We start from the raw sequence: 19,715 nt of genomic DNA on the forward strand, positions 1-19,715 counted from the left end.
ACATACTATTTACACTATTTATATGTTATTTTTTGTTGTATATTCAATGAGATACATGCCCCTAAACATGGGGTATTGAAGTTGTTTTTTTATGATTCAACATGTTCGTAGATTTTTATGTCAACTTTGAATTGTCATAGCTTCTTCATTATTTGTCCAATTTGCCTGATTTTATTTCAGCATGTAGTTCACAATTTAACATACTGCTTACACTATTATATGCTATTTTTGGTTGTATATTCAATGTGATACATGCCCATAAACAAGGGGTATGCTGTTTTTTCTGATTCAACATGTTTGTAGACTTTATGCCAACTTTGAATTGTCATAGATTCTTCATTATTTTCCCGATTTGCCTTATTTTTTTCCAACATGTAGTTCATAATTTAAAATACTATTTACATTATGTATATGCTAGTTTTGGTTGTATATTTAGTGAGATACATACCCCTAAACAAGAGGTATTGCACTTGTGTTTTTTTAACTAACAATTACTTTATTGTTATATATCCTACATATGTTCGAGATGTTGTGTCCCCCATAGAAGAAGATTTCAAAATCTGTAGAGCTATGGTAGGATTTCTCGAGAAATTCAAGGTGAAAACCAACATAATATCGACGTCAACAAAACCTACAACACGTTGTTTTTTGTAGAAATATGCGATGTATACAAACACATAAGGGATTGGGTGGCAAGTCCCCGATTTTTCTTGACCAGGAAGGATATGATTGAGAAATATGATAAGTATTGGGTCTCCCTTGAAAAATTAAACGACTTTTTATAGTTTGCGTTTGTATTAGATCCACGTTTGAAGTTTGAGTTTCTTCAACAAGCCTTTGAGAAGTTGTTAAGTTGAAAATGCCAAAAAAAACTCCCATGTTCAACTCGGAAGTCATAATGCTAAGGCCTTAATACGAGATATTGAAAAAAGATATAGTTCGACAATATGCCAATACCGGGTCTTCTCAAAGTCAAACATGTGCTCATAAGATGTAGTTATGCTTGATGATGAGAATGACTTCAATGGATGATTTAATAGTACATACTGATTACCCATTGATATTAACGGAAACAGATATGACATGATACCTAAACAAGCGATCAATTAAATACAATAAAGATTTTGATATTCTACTTTGATCAAAACAAAATACATCTCTTTACCCTATTATATATCGTATGGTGAAAGGTATAACTTTATTTATTTGTATAATTTGTTTATAATTATATTTTAACAATTTGTTTGTTAATGTTGATAGATAGTTTGGGACTACAAATTTCTACCGTGGCGTCAAAGGCGACTTTTAGTACAAGCGGGCAAATATTAGACCCATACCGAAAAAATTTGTTTGCAAAAATAGTACAGGATTTGGTTTGCACCGAAGATTGGGTAAATAAATCAAGAAAACCAATTGTTGACAACATTGATGAAGTTTTGAAAGACGATAAGGTTGTGAAAGAGTTGGAAAATGTGATAAACAATAGAGGTGGAAAGAGAAAACAATAATCAATATTCCCTTATGATTCATATTTTAATTTGGATGTTTAATGTTTAATGTTTAATGATTAAATATGAATTGGCATGCATTCTTTGGTATGACGTGGTCAAACAATGACCTGAATGCTCCAAGCGTCTCCGTTATTTAACAATATTTTGCAAGGTAAAGCACCAAACATGTCATACATTGTGAATGGAAATGAATACAAGTATGGGTATTACCGGACGATGAAAAACGGAAATTGTTCAAGTTAGCACATGAATCTGCAAGGAAGGATGTGGAACGAGTGTTTGGAGCCCTCAAACAAAAGTGGCACATAATCAAACATCTGGCATGAACATGGGATATGGAAAAATTGGCGACTGTGTTGACTGCTTGTGTTATTCTACACAACATGATAATAGAACAAGGGGGTAACACTATTTGTTCATATACTTCAAACGATATACTTAATCCACATGCAGTAATATAAGTTGACAGCCCGACATACTTCTCAAGGGTTTTGGAAATACAAAACCATGAAACACATCACAATCTACGTCACGATTTGACCGAAAACATATAGGAAAGATAATTCCAAGGGCAAAATGACAATGAAGACAAGGGGGATGAGGGTGGCGACGATGAGGCAGATGATAACGGTGACGACGAGACGGATGATGTCGGTGACGACAACAACGACCAGTAGTATTTTTCTATGTTTTTTTATATTTTAAGTTTTTATGTTTTTAAGTAATGTAATGTTTTATTTGGTATGTTTTATGTTTGTTTTAGTAATTTAGGTTTTAAATTTCTATGTTTTAATTAATGAAATGTGGTTTTATTTTTTTATGTTTTCAAAAAATTTATTTATGTTATAAATTATGTGTTTTTATATAATATAATGTTAATATATATATATATATATATATATATATATATATATATATATATATATATATATTGTGGAGTGATAATCATTTCGAATTGCTAGTAGGTTGGTGGTGAAGTTGACATGACGCAGAGGTGACAACGCTTTATTGATGGGTTGGTGGTGACCCCTTCCAATAGCCTTGTCTCTATCAAACCCATACGTAATCAGTCTTGCCTATACAAACAAACTCCTATAGGTTTGATTCAATAAAAGTTAAATTAATGAAAGTTATGTTATGTTTTATAAATAATAATAAGTTAAAAAAATCAATATAATTTATTTTAGTCATATTATATTTTTTATGTTTTTTTGGACAAATTTACAAACCAAACAAAAAAACAAATTTTATATTTGAGTAAATTACACGAATCGTCCCTTATGCAGGTGCCAAATTACACGTTCCGTCCTTATTTTCAAAAATTAACTCGGACTGTCCCTCGTTTTATTTAACTTTGCACGCTTCATCCATCCGGATAAAAAAATACTATTTTTCCCTTAACAATTTTTTTAATTCACTTATTTGTTTATCAACTTTAAATTAAAAAAATAATAATAAAATAAATTAACATCTCTACTTCATCATAGGACGTCAACCTTCCATTTCCCCTGATTACTTTTGTTCCCCCAACTCTCATTAAACAAAAATGGTGGATCTGAAACCATGGACGAGACCGACAAGAAAGATGATAACGAGGAGGCCGCAGTTGCAACGCCCGTAGATTCGGGCTAGTCAATTTAGAGATAATAAACATTAAAAATGAATTTTTTTATTTAAGATTATTTAGAATAAACAATCTTAACCAAATCTATAGTATATGCTACAAGGATTTTGTATATATAAAGAACGCTGAAATCCGACTTATAACGGAAAAGTTATGACCCGTCGAAATTTCGTGATTAAACCAACACGGCTCCGCGTATCATAAAAAGTAAAATTTTGATGAAATATTTTTTAGCCTTAGTGATATAAATGAGAGTCGTAGTATACGTTAAACTGAGAGCGTGCATATAAAGAACGTCCAAATCTAACTTCGTTAGAAGAAGTTATGATTTTTCTAAGATTCAGCGTAGCAGTATACAGCCAGGAAATCGAATTTTAGATCGATCGAATATTAGCGGACACAACCTAAACGAGAATTGAAGATTTCATTAATAGGAGCTCAACGATATAAATACAGTTGAAAACGGACGTCGGATGACAAAATTATGAATTTTTAACGGACTTTAACTATCTAATCTTGTTAAAATATAACTTTAAAAATAAAGTCAAAATTAGCCGATGGAGTCTAAACGAAAGTTGTAGATCACATTGACACCTACGTGTGGATATAAAGAACGTAAAAAATAAAGCTCGTATGCGAAAATTATGGATTTTAGAAGATAATTAGTTTTCGTGTTTACCTCGGAGTGACACGTGGCATGATATAGGCCACACCTTCTTCCCCATGTCTTGCCAAAAGATCGTGATACCTGGACTGAGTACAACCAACGTAATCCTTGAGTACGGCCCAAGTACTCGGTTGCTGGTCACTATAAATAGTAGTCAAAAATCATTCTTTTCCTCACACCTTTCTATCCAACTCTCTCCCAAACCTCCCAAGGTCTTAAGACCTTTTCTCTAGCACTTCCTAACTGTTAGAAGTGAAGCCCCTGAGCACCAGAAAGCCCCGAGAAGTAGAGCTTTTGGGTCAAAAGTTTTGCCCGTGCAGCGTCCGATTTCTCGCTAAACCACCTGTAAGTTAAGGTATGCTTATCGTACATTAAGTATAACTTATGTTTAAGTTAATTATCATTATTATGAACCTATAAACCAGGGGCGGAACACAAGCACTACAACTAGGGGGCCAAAATCAAAACTTCATAATTAAACTATATAAACAAGTTTTATTTGGTTCAAAATTTTGACATATCAAAAGTGTAAACAAGAAAACTAATGAAGACTATTACATTTTTTATCAAAGTGGAATGCGACGATCTTTTTCTTTTTTGAAGTCTTCTACAACTGTTTCTAAACTAATCTCTTCAGCAAGTTCCCTTTCAAAGTGCAAAACTAATGAGTCATTCAAAAACTCGTCTTCCATCTTATTCCGTAACCTTGTTTTAATGAGGTTCATTGCTGAAAATGATCTCTTTGTTGTAGCAGTAGAGACTGGAAGAGTAAGTATGAGACTAGCTACTCGATAAATAAGATGAAAGTTTGCTACTCTTCTAGTCTTTATCAACCATTGACACAATTCTGACATAGATGTCAATAGTTTATAATCTGCATGCTGAACAACATCAATCTCATAATGTTGAAGTTGAATCTTCAAAACTACTTTTTCTTGTTCATTGAAATCTTCAGGATAAAACTTCTCTACTAACTCAATTATATCACCACTTTGAAAAGGCTCATCAACACTTTTAGGATCTAAAGTTGTTGAAAGTCGAAGCAACTCCGTAGAGCTATCGCTGAATCGATGATTTAGTTCCATTATTTGACAATTAATTGCTTCGTAAAATATATCTACTCGGTAATGATGTTCAATTGTATGATCACTACGCTCATTACGAGCTTGAGCCCCTCTACTAAAGTATGGAGAAGACATATCGGGGATATCAATGTTGCGTTCCTGACAAAATGACATAACAAGAGAGAGCAACCCATCCCATCTTTCATCTTTCATTTTTTGTAATAACAATTTGGTAGATGCAACTAGCCTCAATGCATTACAAATATCTTGAGATTGTCTTTGTAAAGCTTGGCAAAGTAAATCAGTGATCTCCATTATTTCTTTCTCGAGATGAAGAACAAAAATGAACTCAAATGTAGTAATAGTATCATATGCTGAATCTGCGTCGCCTTTGATTGAACCGGTGCCATCTTCAATAATTTTAAGTAAAACCTCACAAGTTGGACTAAACATTTTGATTAAGCTCGAAACTGATTTAAGATGAGAACTCCATCTAGTATCACCAGGTCGTTGTAATGTACCAATTTGATTAAGACCTCTACCTGTCTCTAACTCATCAATAGAAATCTTATATGTAATTTCTTCGGCTTGTGCAACTCTAAGTTGGTCGGCACGCTTAGAGGAAACACCAACAACATTGATAACTAAAGATAATCGAGTAAAAAACTTTTGTAATGCAACAACTCCTTGTGAAGCAGCCATTAATGCTAATTGCAATCGATGAGCAAAACAATGAACATAATACGCATATGGACAATCATTTGAAATCAATGCTTGCAAACCCTTGAAATGACCTCGCATGTTGCTTGCACCATCGTACCCTTGGCCACGAATTGACTTAAGATCAAGATTGTTATGTGATAATACATAATAAATTGCACTTTTAAGTGTTTGTGCTGTAGTGTCAGATACATGAACAAGCCCAAAGAAACGCTCCATAACAAATCCTTCTTTATTTACAAATCTCAAAACAATTGACATTTGCTCTTTATTAGACTGATCACGTGCTTCGTCAACAACCAAACAAAATTTTCCACCATCAATCTCCGCACAAATCATCCTCCTCACCCTAATTGATATAAGGTTTAGAACTTCTTTTTGAATTGCCGGTGATATATATGATGCATATTTAGGAGCTGTACGAAACAATTCTTCCATCTCCGTCTTATAATCGCCAATTGCCTTCAACATTTAACGAAAATTTCCTTTGTTTATGGAATCTGGTCCTTCATCGTGGCCTCTATATGCAACTCCTTGAAAGGCACACCAACGCACTGCATAGATAGTGGCTTTTAGTCTCAATCTATTATTTTTACGCTCTTCTTCTATAAATGTCTCAAACACATTTCGTATGTCTTGCGCCTCGTTTAACAAATTATCACATGATTTTTGTGCAATGTTGTGAAACGATGTACACTCAGTCCCTATATGATGCAAAAAAGCACTACTTTTTCCACCAACTTTCTTCCAACTTTGAAATCCATCTATAGTAAATGCTTGTTGGCCGTAGTGTCCCATTCCAGAAGGCTTGTTGAATAGAAAACATGGAAAACAAAACGTAGCATCTAAGCTCTCAGAATATTCAAGCCAGTGATATAACTTAAACCAAGAAGCTTGAAAGCTACGTTTATGATTTTCTGGCCCCGATTTTGGATATACAGAAAGTGTTTGTTGAAAGGGACCAAGATTAATATACGCTCGCCTAATAGTATCTCGTTCATTCATCGGATAATCATAAATTTGCTTACGCAAACCAGGATCCCGTTCTAGTGTATTAAGATCAATTTCATTAATTTCAAGATGAGGTTTTTTGAAACGGTTACAGTATTAGGAACAGTGGGTGTGGGGGTATCTTCATCTAAAACAATCTCCGGTGACTTTTCTGAATCTTGAGCAGAACTTGTAAGTTTTCTTTTAAAAAACCCATCAATAATTGATTGTTTTTTCATGTTGATATCTACGAGACAACCAACATTACTAACAATCAAAACATATCAATATAAAATAACAATAAACAAATGAAGTTTTTTATTTTAAAAAGAACATTCGAATAATCAATAATTCCAAATAATTTTACTAATTCAACGTATGTTATCCACATTTATGATTTTATATGCAAAATAAAACAATAATTCTATTAATAATAAACTAATATAATAAAGTTAAAGTAAAATATAAATGAATGGGTGTTGTCAAAACCACATACCACAATTTCTACTTTATTGATTATTACTGTCGCAGTGACTAGTGTAGGGAATCAACAGTAAAGTAATCAATATAAATATAAACAAAAAGAAAGCAAACAGCCAACAAAGACACAAAGAAAAAGGCAGAGAAGCATAACTACTAACCTAACAAGAGAAGTGAGAAACGACGACCAAATCAACGAATACCAAATCAGCGGAGCACTTAATCACACGACGGAGATTACGTCTCAACAGTTAACAGTCCAAGGCTCCAAGCTCCGGCGACTAGCAAAGAGGAGTATCCGGCGACTATCACGAGTGCGGTGAACAATCCGGCAACCAGAAAAAGGCACAAGACAGCAACGACCTTAATGGGTGGCATTTTTCCGGTGAGTTTCAAGAAATAGTTTTCTGGCGGCGGGGATAAACTTAGGATTTTAGGTTTACGCTTTTCAGTTTCTTAAACTCAAACTTTGGTTATATAGTTGTAATTTTGATTAGATCGTGGGTTTTATAGATTTTAATAGATATTAACTTTCCATATTTTAAAGAATCGTAAAGAAACAAGGCTCAAGGATGGTTTTGATTTTGTTAAGATCTACCGAAAATTTTGTAACTGGTTTATCAATTTATGTTCACATTATATGGAAGTCGGGGGAGGGGCAAGGATGTCATTTTAGAATATATTTTTTCAACATGGTTATCAGACTATGTAATTACTGGTATAAGGAGACCTAAAAGCAGGGAGGCCATGGCCTCCCCTGGCCCCTAAGACGGTTCGCCACTGCTATAAACAAGATTTATTAGTGATTCCAAGTCATTATACGGATTGATCTACTAACGCCGATGATGTTTAGGCTGGATTTAGTAAGGTGTTTAAAGTGAAATTTCCAAATAGTATACTTTGTATACCAACCGAACCTTACCTCCGATATGATCTTACCTAGTTGTTCCTAACTTGATAGATCTTGATGTATACTTTGAGTTAATGATGAATCTAGACTAATAATTAGTTGCAATAAATATTAGACTAAGACTTAGTGATAATGATACTAGGTTACGTTAAAGGAAAATAAAATACATTTCTTCGTTATGCTTATGTTTCTGTATTGACGATGACATCCCAATGTTTTAAAATAAATAAAATACATTTATTCGGAAATGATTTGATAATATGTAACACCCCGACTCCCAGGTATAAGTTTTAAAGCATTATATACATGTTTATGGACTTAGTCGACGAGTTGGTTGCCCCTAACTCGTCGTGTAGAGGCGGGGTAACCCGCGTGGATTATTGGATCTACTCGACAAGTCGGAGGACCCGGACTCGACGAGTAGGAGCTAGGAGATGAAACCCTAATTTTTAGGGTTTGCACCCTATTTAAAGGAACTTAAGTCCTTACCTCCAGTCCCTTATCACCTCTTGACGGCTAGATAAAACCCTAATCGCTATTAACCTTGTTCTTGAGTGTTGTAAGGCTTAAAGAGTGATTTTGGTGCATTTTGTGAAGAAGGTGTGAAGTATAAGAAGCTTGGAGCAAAGAGGAGCTTGTGGATTTGACTCTAGTTCATCTTGGCATCATTTTGAAGGTAACAAGTCGTTACCTTGGCTTATCTTTAGCTAGATATTTTCATGCTTAGGTTTAGGGCCATCTTTAGCATTTTTGGGAGTCATTTCGTGTATTGGGGGTGATTTGAAGTTGTAACTTCATATATGGACTCCTCTTGGTCCTTATGGCCATAAAGTTATCTGATTTAGCAAGCTTGGGCCTTTCTCCTTGAGTTAAACCTTTCCTTTAGCTTGGTTTTGGCATTTAGGACCATGCATGCACGTAAAGTTTGCAACTTTACATGGAAACCATGACCTGGGAGGTTAGATCTGCATTATGGAGCTTTGGAGTGGCTTAAAAACGTCTGGATAAGAAATGGACTGTATGAACTCGACAAGTCGCATAGACGACTCAACGAGTCCGATGAAGACTGGTCTTGGTCAGTTTCTGCATGGACTCGGTGAGTTAGTAAGATGACTCTACGAGTCAGTTAGGGTTTTCCCGACTTTTGGACACGCATGGACTCGACGAATTGTCTGGGAACTCAGCGAGTCGACTAGGATTTTTGCAATTTCTCGAGTTCTGGAAGGACTCGATGAGCTATTGAGATGCACTCGACGAGTTGGGTCAACATGGACTGTTGACCTTGACCGTTGACTTTGACTTTGACCAAGGGTTGACCAGTTGGACTTCTGGAAGTATTTTAGTAAATTGGGAATTTATGGATGTGGTTTTATGGTGGATATAGGTGGTGGAGTTTGTGGCTGTTATTCGAGAGTTTGACGTTATCACTACAGTTCGACAGTTGTAAGGTGAGTTTACCTCACTATACTCAAGGGTCTAATGCACCATGTCCGGCCTCTTTGGATTGTTATCCTGATATGTTATGCTAGTATGATCTGTTAGATCAGTATCCTTGTAGATAGGATGGTATTATGTTATTACGATCTGTTAGATCAGTATCCTGGTAGATAGGATGTTATTATGTTGTTATGATCTGTTAGATTGGTTTGTCTGTCTATAGACTGTTATGTGATTATCTAATATATGTGCACATGTTTGATTTGTGGTTGATGCTTATCTGCTTTGTGCAAGAGCCAACAGACCTGAGCATTCCAACCTGATGGTTATGGGGCTTGAGTATTCCATCCCAAGGATGATTGGACTTGTAGTATGTGGGCATTCCAACCCGATGGTTGTGGGCCTAGGGTATTCCATCCCGACGATGACCGGACCCATAGTATGTTGGTGTTCCAACCTAATGGTTGAGGGCCTAGCGTATTCCAACCCGATGGTTGACTGGACCCATAGTATGCTGTTTGTAATTATATATACATTGTTGTGTATGGGTATTTTTGGGGAACTCACTAAGCTTCGGGCTTACGGTTCCAGTTTTGGTTTCAGGTACTTCGAATGATCGTGGGAAGGCGAAGGCATGATCGTACAGCTCCTCACATTTTATGATTTTGATTTCTGGGATACTCTGACATGAAACTATTTTGAAAGCACTTGTAATAATTAATGGGTTTAATTGGTTGAAAAGTTTAAATTTGGCATGATTTTATGGATATTACAAGTTGGTATCAAAGCCTTGGTTTGAGTGAATTGGAGGAACACTTGAGTGAATCCAGTCTCAAATCAAGGAAAAGATGTTCAAAATGATTTTCAAATGGTTTCAAAATAATTAAAAGAGGATGCAGAGCGTACGATCAGCCGGAGCCAGTAAGTAGACCCTAAAATACCATGCAATTATTTAATTTTGTGATATGTTAGAATGGCATGCTAGTACTAGGCTAGGGATCTTCAGGAATTGCATGATAGAATTGCCTGATTGTATGATGCCTGATAGCCTAGTGTTTTCCTTATATGAAATTGACATCATTAATGTAGTTGCTTAGTGTATGCATCATGGTTGTACATAATTAAGATCTTATAGCCTGAGAATGTTTGGTTTGGCCTTATTTCCTATTCTGTATGATGAATGGCTTAGGGTAGGATAAGGTATTCGAAAGTCTATAGGGTCCAACATTATGTATGGCTAGCATACACGAGTGCTACATGGTTGGTGGAAGTTTCATGATTGAGTTGTACGAGGTCAGAAGACCAGTTATGCGATAGTTAGCTTTCCTCCAGGAGTGAGGATTGAGCGATCACCATGCATATGTATATTGTTAGGGTGTTTTGATGATACTTGAGACAAATATGGGTAGGTATGGAAGGTAGTATGGACCCGTACTACTGAAAGCACAGGACCTATACGCGTAGCAAGGAAGTCAAAACCCCTAGGATTTAGTTAGGACTTGGTTCCCTGTTATTGTGCGAATTATCTGATATCTTCCTGGTGTATTTTTCAGTATGGTGGTTACGAGGCATTTTGTGATTGGATCCGGATCGGGATCAGGGCAAGGCGGTCAGGATGCCCCGACAACGCCCGAGACTATCGGCCAGGGTGGGCCAGTGTTGACAGAGGATCATGTTAAGGAGATCATCCGTGAGGAGGTAATCGAGATTGTCCGGGGACAGATTACAGAGATGTTTAGGTCTATTAAGACTGCCATGATGGATTATTTTGATAACATATATGCAGCCCTAGCTGAGGCGGTTGCCGCAGCAGCTGTAACAGCGGCAAGGGGAGGAGCCAGTAGGGGTTTTCAGTACCGGGACTTCGATAACATGAAGTCCCCGACTTTCGTTGGGACTCGAGATCCGATCATAGACATGAGGTGGATGTCTGACGTAAAGGGATGTTTCTTCATGTGCTTATGACCTGCTGACCAGAAGGTCAGATGTGCCAAGAACATGCTGAGGTCCGGGGCAAAGGACTAGTGGAGATTGGTGACTGGATCGTATACGGATGATCAGAGAGCTACAGTTACTTGGGAACGGTTAAGAGATATGTTCCAAGCTCACTACACTCCACGATTCGAGCGCGAGCGGCTATCACAGGAGTTTTTGGATTTGAGACAGGGTACGGAGTCGGTAACGGAGATCACCCACATGTTCACTGAGAGGGAGATGTTTTGCCCGGAGTTTTCTTCCGAGCAGTCTCAGATGACATTTTATCTAAGCATGATCAAGACTGACATCCGTCAGTTTGTTGCTACTGTGATACACTACTTGAGTTACAGGAGTCCGTTAGGCAGCGTGAGCTGGAGATTGAGATAAAGTTACAAGAGTAAAGGCAGGCCCCAGTGCAGTCACAACCGATGCCAAAGCAGTCCAAGACCATTGATACTAGGTCTGGGGAACAGCCGGGCCACACTTGTGGGAAGTACGGAAAGGCTCATTCGGGGTTTTGCTGATCGGGGAGTGGGTTCCGCAAATGTGGCAAGCAGGGCCATCTTTCCAGGGATTGTAGGCAGCAGACTCCAGCTCGCAGGGTCCCACCTTGTTACCATTATGAGCAGGTGGGCCGTCTGAAGGCCCAGTGTCCCCTACCAGCCACCAAGTCGGCGCAGGATCCAGCGCCGGCTACATTGAGGATTACTGACGGGAGTCAGGGTAGAGCAGCGCTCCCGAGGGCACAGGAATGCGCCTTCCAGCTTACGGTAGAGGAGGCCAGGGCAGCACCAGATATGGTTGCTGGTATGTTTCTATGCCTTATCTTACTTATTTTTATTTGTTTTATGCTTGTATGTTTGTACCTGTGATTAGGATTTCTAGACTTAAACGTAGAAATATTAAGCAATGATTGTGAGATGAGTGTCTGCTATATTTAGGAAATATACCTAAATATACAAGAGCACTAGTTTATTTTAGGAAAGATTCCTAAAATTTATTTTATGTGCTAAATGATTTATGCTATAAGATGCCTTATATGATTTATGATGCTACTGTTTGATCGGATATGTAGTCTATTGCCGACCAGATCAGGAAGTTGTATGTGTTCAGATTTCTAAACGTTTAATTACGATATTAGCACTAGCATGTAACTTTTCAGAGTGATAAGGAGATTTATACGTCTATCGTAAATTAAGCATTCCTATCTTAATTCTCTTCATTGTACTCCAAACTTTTGATTTGGTGTATAGATGACATGATGAGAACTCGAAACAGATTATGAAATGATAATCAGCAGGCTGAGCCACAATGATTGAGCGTGCACTAGACGTAGCAGTTGCACCCGAGCCATTCACGATGGCAGGAGTCCAAGGAATGATTCAGGATATGATGGCCGAACAAAGGGAGGAGATGAGACAAAGATTGCTTAATAACAGGGATGAACATATTGTGCTTGTTTTGCAGCCCAAGCTGAATGAAGAATTGTCGGAGGAGGGAAATTTATAGTCGTACGATGAGTTAAGTTAAACCCCAAGTGGTAAAGAGGAACGACCCGGACAGAGGGATTGACTAGGATGGGCGTATAGAACTTTTTGGGTGCCAAGCCACCAAGTCTTTCTGGAATCCCAAAGCCAGTGGAGATTATGGACTGGATCTCCGAGATGGAGATGGTATTTGAAAGTTGCAACTATAACAACAAGCAGAAAACCATCTTTGAAGTCAGACAACTAACGATCGGAGGTTTAAGTTGGTGGAAGTTATTGGAACATACAATACAACAAGGAGAAGCCATGAGGATGTCTTGGGGAGCATTCCTGGAGCAGTTGAAAATACAATATTGCTCGGAGGTAGATATAATAGACCTAAACAACGAATTTCAGAACCTAAAGAAGGGAAAGATGAGTAATTATGAGTATGCCACTACATTCACCGAGAAAATGAAATTATTACCCTACTTGGTGCCTACTGAACTCTCCAAGATAGATAGGTTTGCTAACGGATTGCCAACGGACTTTGGTGCAACGGTAAAAATGGCAACGACTTTCAAGACGGTCGTTAGAGCAGTCAAGAATGTGGAGACCTAACTTAGGGAAAATGGTCTAGAAAGAGATGAGGTAGGAGAGAAGAAGAAGTTTGAGGGGTCTTCAAGATCCAACAAGAAAAATAGGTTCTCAAAGTGTGACCCCAACAACAAGAGGTACGGGGATAGCAATGAAGAAAAATGGTGTGACAAGTGTAGAAGGAAACACATTGGGAAATGCTCTAAAGAGGTGACCTGCTTCAAATGTGGGAAGAATGGTCACTATGCCAATGAATGTGGGACCAAGAGAGAAGTCTGATTTAAGTGTGGTGAAGAAGGAAATTTCAAGCAAGACTGCCCAAAGTGGGAAGGAGCTACAAAGCCAAATGCAAGAGCATTCCAGATGATCCTTAATGAAGCAGGTAACAATGCAAGGGATTAGAAGTAAGGATCTATATATATATATATATATATATATATATATATATATATATATATATATATATATATATATATTATGATCAAGATATAAAGTAGTCATATAGATAGTATCATGTGATGCAGCCTAATATAAGAGGCGTGGTATAAGATGTATTTGAATATCTACGTAATCATTTTAATAAATAATATAAACCTTAGTTATGTTATCCGATGTGTTAAATGACTATGTGAAATTCTTGTATAGTGACTTGGTGAACTGAGAGGCAATACTTGGGACGAGGATGAGTAAATTTGAAAGGTAGTAGAGGCCTATACTACCAGAAACACAAGACTCATACTTGGATCAGGGAAAGTCACAAGGTTACCATAACGCAAGTAATTGATTTCGTTTTGTTCATGTTTGTCGTTATGATCGTTTTGGTAATGTCTAAGAAAATGATTGTTATTCTGACCCTGGTGGTCATATCAAATCGAGTCCAGATAAGACAAATATGTTACGTGGTTCAAAGAACAGAGTTCGATGTAGCATCCGACTTAAGTCAGAATATTGAAGTGAAAGATAATTGAGGTGGACAATAGAAGTATCGCAATCATCGTGAAAGTAAAAATCTTGTAGCTAGAAGTGTTACATGCAAGAATGTGATTATATCACATTAGAACATAAAGGAGGGTATCTTCCATTCTGGAATTTGACTCAAAAAGACCTGAGTCTAAGCATTGCAACATACGACGAGAGCTCATTAGAACATAACCCATCAGTCTATTATGGTAATCGAAGTAAAGAACTTATCTTAAGTTAATTATGTTCAGAAGAAGGAGTTTGTAACGCCCCGATTCTCAGGTATTGGTTTAAATAAGAATTTCTTTGGTTTTAAGTCCTACTCAACGAGTTGGTTTCCCTACTCGTCGAGTAGAAGCAGGGTGGGATCGCGTGTTTAGTGACCTACTTACCGAGTCCATGGAGGGAATTGACGAGCAGGAGCTGGCAGATGAAACCCTAAATCCCGGGGTTTTGCACCCTATTTAAGGAAGCATAAGCCTCCTTTGGCCTCTTTGCAGTCCATTGAGATCTCTGAAAACCCTAATTCGTGTGGTGCTTCATTCTTGTGTGTTTAAAGCTTTGGAGAGGATATCTTTTAGGAAGAAGAGCTTGGAGGACAAAAGGCTAGGGGCAAGGTGGTGGGGGAAATCAGAAGTCTACCTCAGATAACATCATCTGGAGGTATCAAGTCGTCACCTTTACCTCATTTTTCTTCTAGGCCTCTTTTGGTTGAGATCTAGGGCTTTTATGGATCTTTGAGTTGATAAGGTGGACTATGGACTAGATCTGAATTTGTAACTTCAGATTTGGACCCTTCTTAAGTCCTAGAGTCATAAAGTTTCTGGTTTGGGCTTGAATGAAACCACCCTTGGGTAGGAACCACATTTCGGGTTTGGATTGGACATTTGGAGCCTTTATAGCTATGCACGCACGTAAAGTTTGCAACTTTACGTGAAAAACATGCCTTAGAAGCTTAGATCTATAGTTTTGAGCTACTACATGGCTCAAATGAGTCTGTATGGAAAAAAGACTGAAGGGGACTCGAAGAGTCACATGGTCGACTCGGCGAGTCATATGGAGATAGGCATGAACTCGACGAGTTAGAAGATAACTCGGCGAGTCTGTTGGAGATTGCATTAGACTCGACGAGTTGTATGAACAACTCGGCGAGTCGGGTAAGATTTCCCCAAGTTGTGTGTGCATGCGTATCCGTCGAATTGCATGAAGGAAACTCGACAAAGGGGTTGTATAGTTTCGATAGTAAACCGAAGGAACTCGATGAGTCACCCCGGTGACTCGGCGAGTGGGCAAGTACTTAAGGGAACCCGGCGAGTAGCCGAGGGTACTCGGCAAGTTAGAGTCAACATAGACTGTTGACCTTGACTGAGGACTTTGACTTTGACCAAGGGTTGACTAGTTGGTTTATGGAGTACCTGGTAAGGTTGAGGACTTATGGGTATATTCGTATTATGGTAATAGGTGGTGGAGTCTTGGGCAAGTGATCTGAGAGTGGGATTTTATCTACCGAGTCGACGTCTGCAAGGTAAGTTATCTTCACGGGCCGTAGAGTTTCGATCGTAAACCGAAGGAACTCGAAGAGTCACCCCGGTGACTCGGCGAGTGGGCAACTACTTCAAGGAACTCGGCGAGTAGCCGAGGGTACTCGGCAAGTTAGGGTCAACATGGACTGTTGACCTTAACTGAGGACTTTGACTTTGACCAAGGGTTGACTAGTTGGTTTATGGAGTACTTGGTAAGGTTGATGACTTATGGGTATATTCATATTATGGTAATAGGTGGTGGAGTCTTGGGCAAGTGATCTGAGAGTGGGAGTTTATCTACCGAGTCGACATTTACAAGGTGAGTTATCTTCACTATATCAAAAGGGTCTAAGGCACCAAGGCCGACCCGTTAGTTGTTATGGTTATGATATGTTATATGCGGTTATGATCTGATAGATCGGAATCAATATAGTCAGTATGTTATGCTTTTATGATCCTTAGGGATTGGTATGTTAGCGGCCTTCTAGGTTAGTGCTCTAGTTATGAGAGATTGCTATGATTGACGATCAATAAGATAGATATATTTGATGTCTGTATATGCCAGAACATGTTAGTTATGCGCACATGATTATTTGCTCGTTGGTTGGGTTGAGGCGGTCCTGCTTTGTGTTGAAGGCAAACATACCCTATGAGCGTTCCGGGGAGACTGCAGGCCCACGTGACGGTCCAGTCATGCCGAAGGCTCGATATAGATTCAGTTAGACTGTAGGCCCTGTAGGGCGGTCCACTCAAGCCGATGGCCCAGTATGCATGTTGATTGATTGATTATTACTGATATGGTATTATCAGTGTGGTATTGGTATTTTGGGGGTAGCTCACTAAGCCCTCGGGCTTACAGTTTTCAGTTATTGTTTCAGGTAATTCAGGAGATCATGGCAAGGTGAAGGTGTGACCGTACTGCTCCTCATCCTTGTAATCTGGCTTCTAGGACACTCTGATGGAATAATGATTTGAAAACATTTTCCTGTAAACAATACTATTGGGTTTTATTTGTGATTGAAAAAGTTTAAATTTGGCGTAAAATTTATGGATGTTATAGAGTCTCCAATAAAGATCGAGTTTGTAACTCAAATGTTACGATTGGAAGTACAACATAGTACGAAGAGCGGATGCAAGATTGAGTACCGCCAGCAGTCAAGAAGTCCAAGAGATAGATACTCGTTTGAAAGGACAAAAGAGTTAGGGTTTTTACCTAGGATGAAAAGATAACTTATGGAGTCATTATACAAGACATGTTTTGTTGATGATTCTGGGACGTAATCATCCTAAGAGGGAGATAATTGTAACGCCCGCAGATTCGGGCTAGTCAATAGCGTTAAAAATGAATTTTTGATAGAAGATTATTTAGAATAAACAATATTAACCAAAGGTATAGTATCACAAGGATTCCGTACATATAAAGAACGTTGAAATATGACGGAGAAGTTATGACCCGTTGAAGTTTTACGATTAAAGCGACACAGCTCTGCGTATCGTAAAAAGTAAATTTTTGACGAAACACTTTTTAGCCTTAGTGATCTAAACGAGAGCTGTAGTATAAGTTAAACCGAGAGCGTGCATGTAAAGAACGTCCAAATCTAACTTCGTTAGAGGAAGTTATGATTTTTCTAAGATTCAACGTAGTAGTATACAGCCTGAAAATCGAATTTTACATCGATCGAATATTAGCCGACACAACCTAAACAAGAATTGAAGATCTCGTTAATAGGATCTCAACAATATAAAGAAAGTCGAAAACGGACGGCGGATGACAAAGTTACGATTTTTTAACTGACTTTAACTATCTAAGTCTGTTAAAATATAACTTTAAAATAAAGTTAAAACTATCTGACAGAGTCTAAACGAAATTTGTAAATCAAGTTGTTACCTATGCGTGGAAATAAAGAACGTAAAAAACGGAGCTCGTATGCCAAATTTACGGATTTTAGAAGATAATTAATTTTCGGATTAACCTTGGAGTGACACGTGGCATGATCTAGGCCACACCTTCTTCCCCATGCCTTGCCACAAGATTGCGACACTTGGAATGAGTACGCCCAACATAGCTCGCATACGCCCCATCGTAATCCTTGAGTACTCCCAACGTACTTGGTTTCGGCTCAGAAGTTTTGGCTGTGCAGAGTCCGGTTTCTCGATAAACCACCTGTAAGTTACATTATGCTTGCCATAATTTAAGTATAACTTATTTTTAAGTTCAGTATCGTTATTATGAACCTATAAACAAGATTTATCAGTGATTCCAAGTCATTATACTGATTGATCTACTTACGGGGATGATATCTAGACTGGATTCAGTGAGGTATTTAAAGTGGGATTTTCAAACAATATACTTCGTATACCAAATAGACCCTACCTCCAATATGATCCTAGCTGGTTGTTTCTTACTTGATAGATCTTGAAATAGACTTTAAGTTAATGATGAATCTAGACTAATAAATAGTCGCAATAAATATTAGACTAAGACTTAGTGATAATGATACTAGGTTATGTCAAAGGAAAAGACAATTGCTAGAAGTGAAGCGTTGCCCGAATTTCGAGTCGTCACTTTAACAAGTGAGTGCATAGTCCCTTTCATGAACATGATTTTAATACAAGTATTAGTTAAAGTATTAAATATATGTTTATATGTGAGATATTTGATATTGCCTGAAATACGTGTTAAGAGCATACCTGATAATATATGATAATTTAGGATATAGAATAAACCTAAATTAATTAAGATGAATATCATGTAGTATTTCCTTATGAGTGCGGGTGAGATATACATGGAGGGTAGAACTTTAAAAATTTGTTATTGATTTGAGAGCATGGATTAGACATAGTCACTCGTCCTTAGTCTGGGAGTATGGAGAGGGCATAGTCGTTTTTCATTAATCCGAGAGCATAGATTAGACATAGTCATTCGTCCCTAGTCCGAGAGTATCGAGTGGGCATAAGTCATTTGTCATTGATCCAAGAGCATGAATTAGACATAGTTGTTCATACCTGATTCGAGAGTATGCATTAGGTAAAGTCGTTCATTTTAGATCCGAGAGTATGGATCGTATCATTCTGAGGATCGATGGGGTGGGGTAAATTGCTTATATGAGGTAAAATTGTATCTTGCGAGTTCTAATATATATATATATATATATATATATATATATATATATATATATATATATATGTGTGTGTGTGTGTGTGTGTGTGTTATAACATTGTAGGATTAAAATCTTTATGTACTCACCATGTTTTCCAACCTGACACACTCAGTTTATTGTCTCACAGGTAGTGGTATGAAAAATCGTTCTGCTGAGAGATTCAAGGAGTATTAGTTCATTAGTTTAATTACTGTAAGACTTGTAATATTTCGTTATGGTTATGTTTCTGTATTGATGATGACATCCCAATGTTTTAAAATAAATAAAATACATTTATTCGGAAATGCTTTGATAATACCATTATCATGTTTTCTGGGAACAAATTCCGCAGTATTATTCTTCAAAAAGGATACTCTGATTTTTAAATAAGCATAAATAAATCGGTCTCTTTTGGCGGTGAAAATGGGGATGTCACAACAGTGAACGATTACCTTTCCGATTTGAAGCCATTGATCTATCTTCTAAACTCAACCTTAAAGCCATCGATCTACATGTCAATCCCTCCTTGGAGTCGCCACCTTTGTTGGAAACCTACAACTCTAATGTCGCCATCGCCGTAGTTCTCAATCCCTCCGATATCAGTTGATTTTGCGAAAGATGTGATGGACTATGTTTTTGATTTCCGGTA

At 37.7% G+C, this 19,715-nt stretch overlaps 1 protein-coding gene and 2 long non-coding RNA genes across 6 annotated transcripts; 2 read left to right on the forward strand and 1 right to left on the reverse strand.

Annotated features, from left to right (window-relative positions):
- Positions 1-4,368: 4,368 nt before the first annotated feature.
- LOC111907355 (uncharacterized) lies at positions 4,369-6,057 on the reverse strand. The gene has a single exon (XM_023903129.1). The coding sequence runs from the start codon at positions 6,055-6,057 to the stop codon at positions 4,369-4,371; it is 1,689 nt and encodes a 562-aa protein (XP_023758897.1).
- Positions 6,058-7,194: 1,137 nt separating this feature from the next.
- LOC111907565 (uncharacterized) lies at positions 7,195-10,161 on the forward strand. 3 transcript variants are annotated; one of them, XR_002855599.3, is made up of 4 exons: positions 7,195-7,441; positions 8,564-8,642; positions 9,351-9,414; positions 9,995-10,161. It is a non-coding gene; the product is annotated as an uncharacterized LOC111907565 (long non-coding RNA). The 3 variants fall into 3 exon arrangements; XR_008225202.1 differs by having other exon boundaries at positions 10,007-10,161; XR_008225203.1 differs by having other exon boundaries at positions 8,567-8,642.
- Positions 10,162-10,805: 644 nt separating this feature from the next.
- LOC128127139 (uncharacterized) lies at positions 10,806-19,371 on the forward strand. Of its 2 annotated transcripts, none has more exons than XR_008225205.1 (2): positions 10,806-12,187; positions 19,215-19,371. It is a non-coding gene; the product is annotated as an uncharacterized LOC128127139 (long non-coding RNA). The 2 variants fall into 2 exon arrangements; XR_008225204.1 differs by lacking the exon at positions 19,215-19,371 and adding an exon at positions 16,805-16,970.
- The last annotated feature ends 344 nt before the right edge of the window (positions 19,372-19,715 follow it).

The sequence above is a fragment of the Lactuca sativa genome, chromosome 7 (genome assembly GCF_002870075.4).
Source record: "Lactuca sativa cultivar Salinas chromosome 7, Lsat_Salinas_v11, whole genome shotgun sequence".
NCBI classification, from domain to species: domain Eukaryota; kingdom Viridiplantae; phylum Streptophyta; class Magnoliopsida; order Asterales; family Asteraceae; genus Lactuca; species Lactuca sativa.

Bases quoted from the DNA above. Each gene is read 5' to 3' on its own strand.
- LOC111907355 (XM_023903129.1), bottom strand. From the start codon at position 6,057: ATGTTGAAGGCAATTGGCGATTATAAGACGGAGATGGAAGAATTGTTT.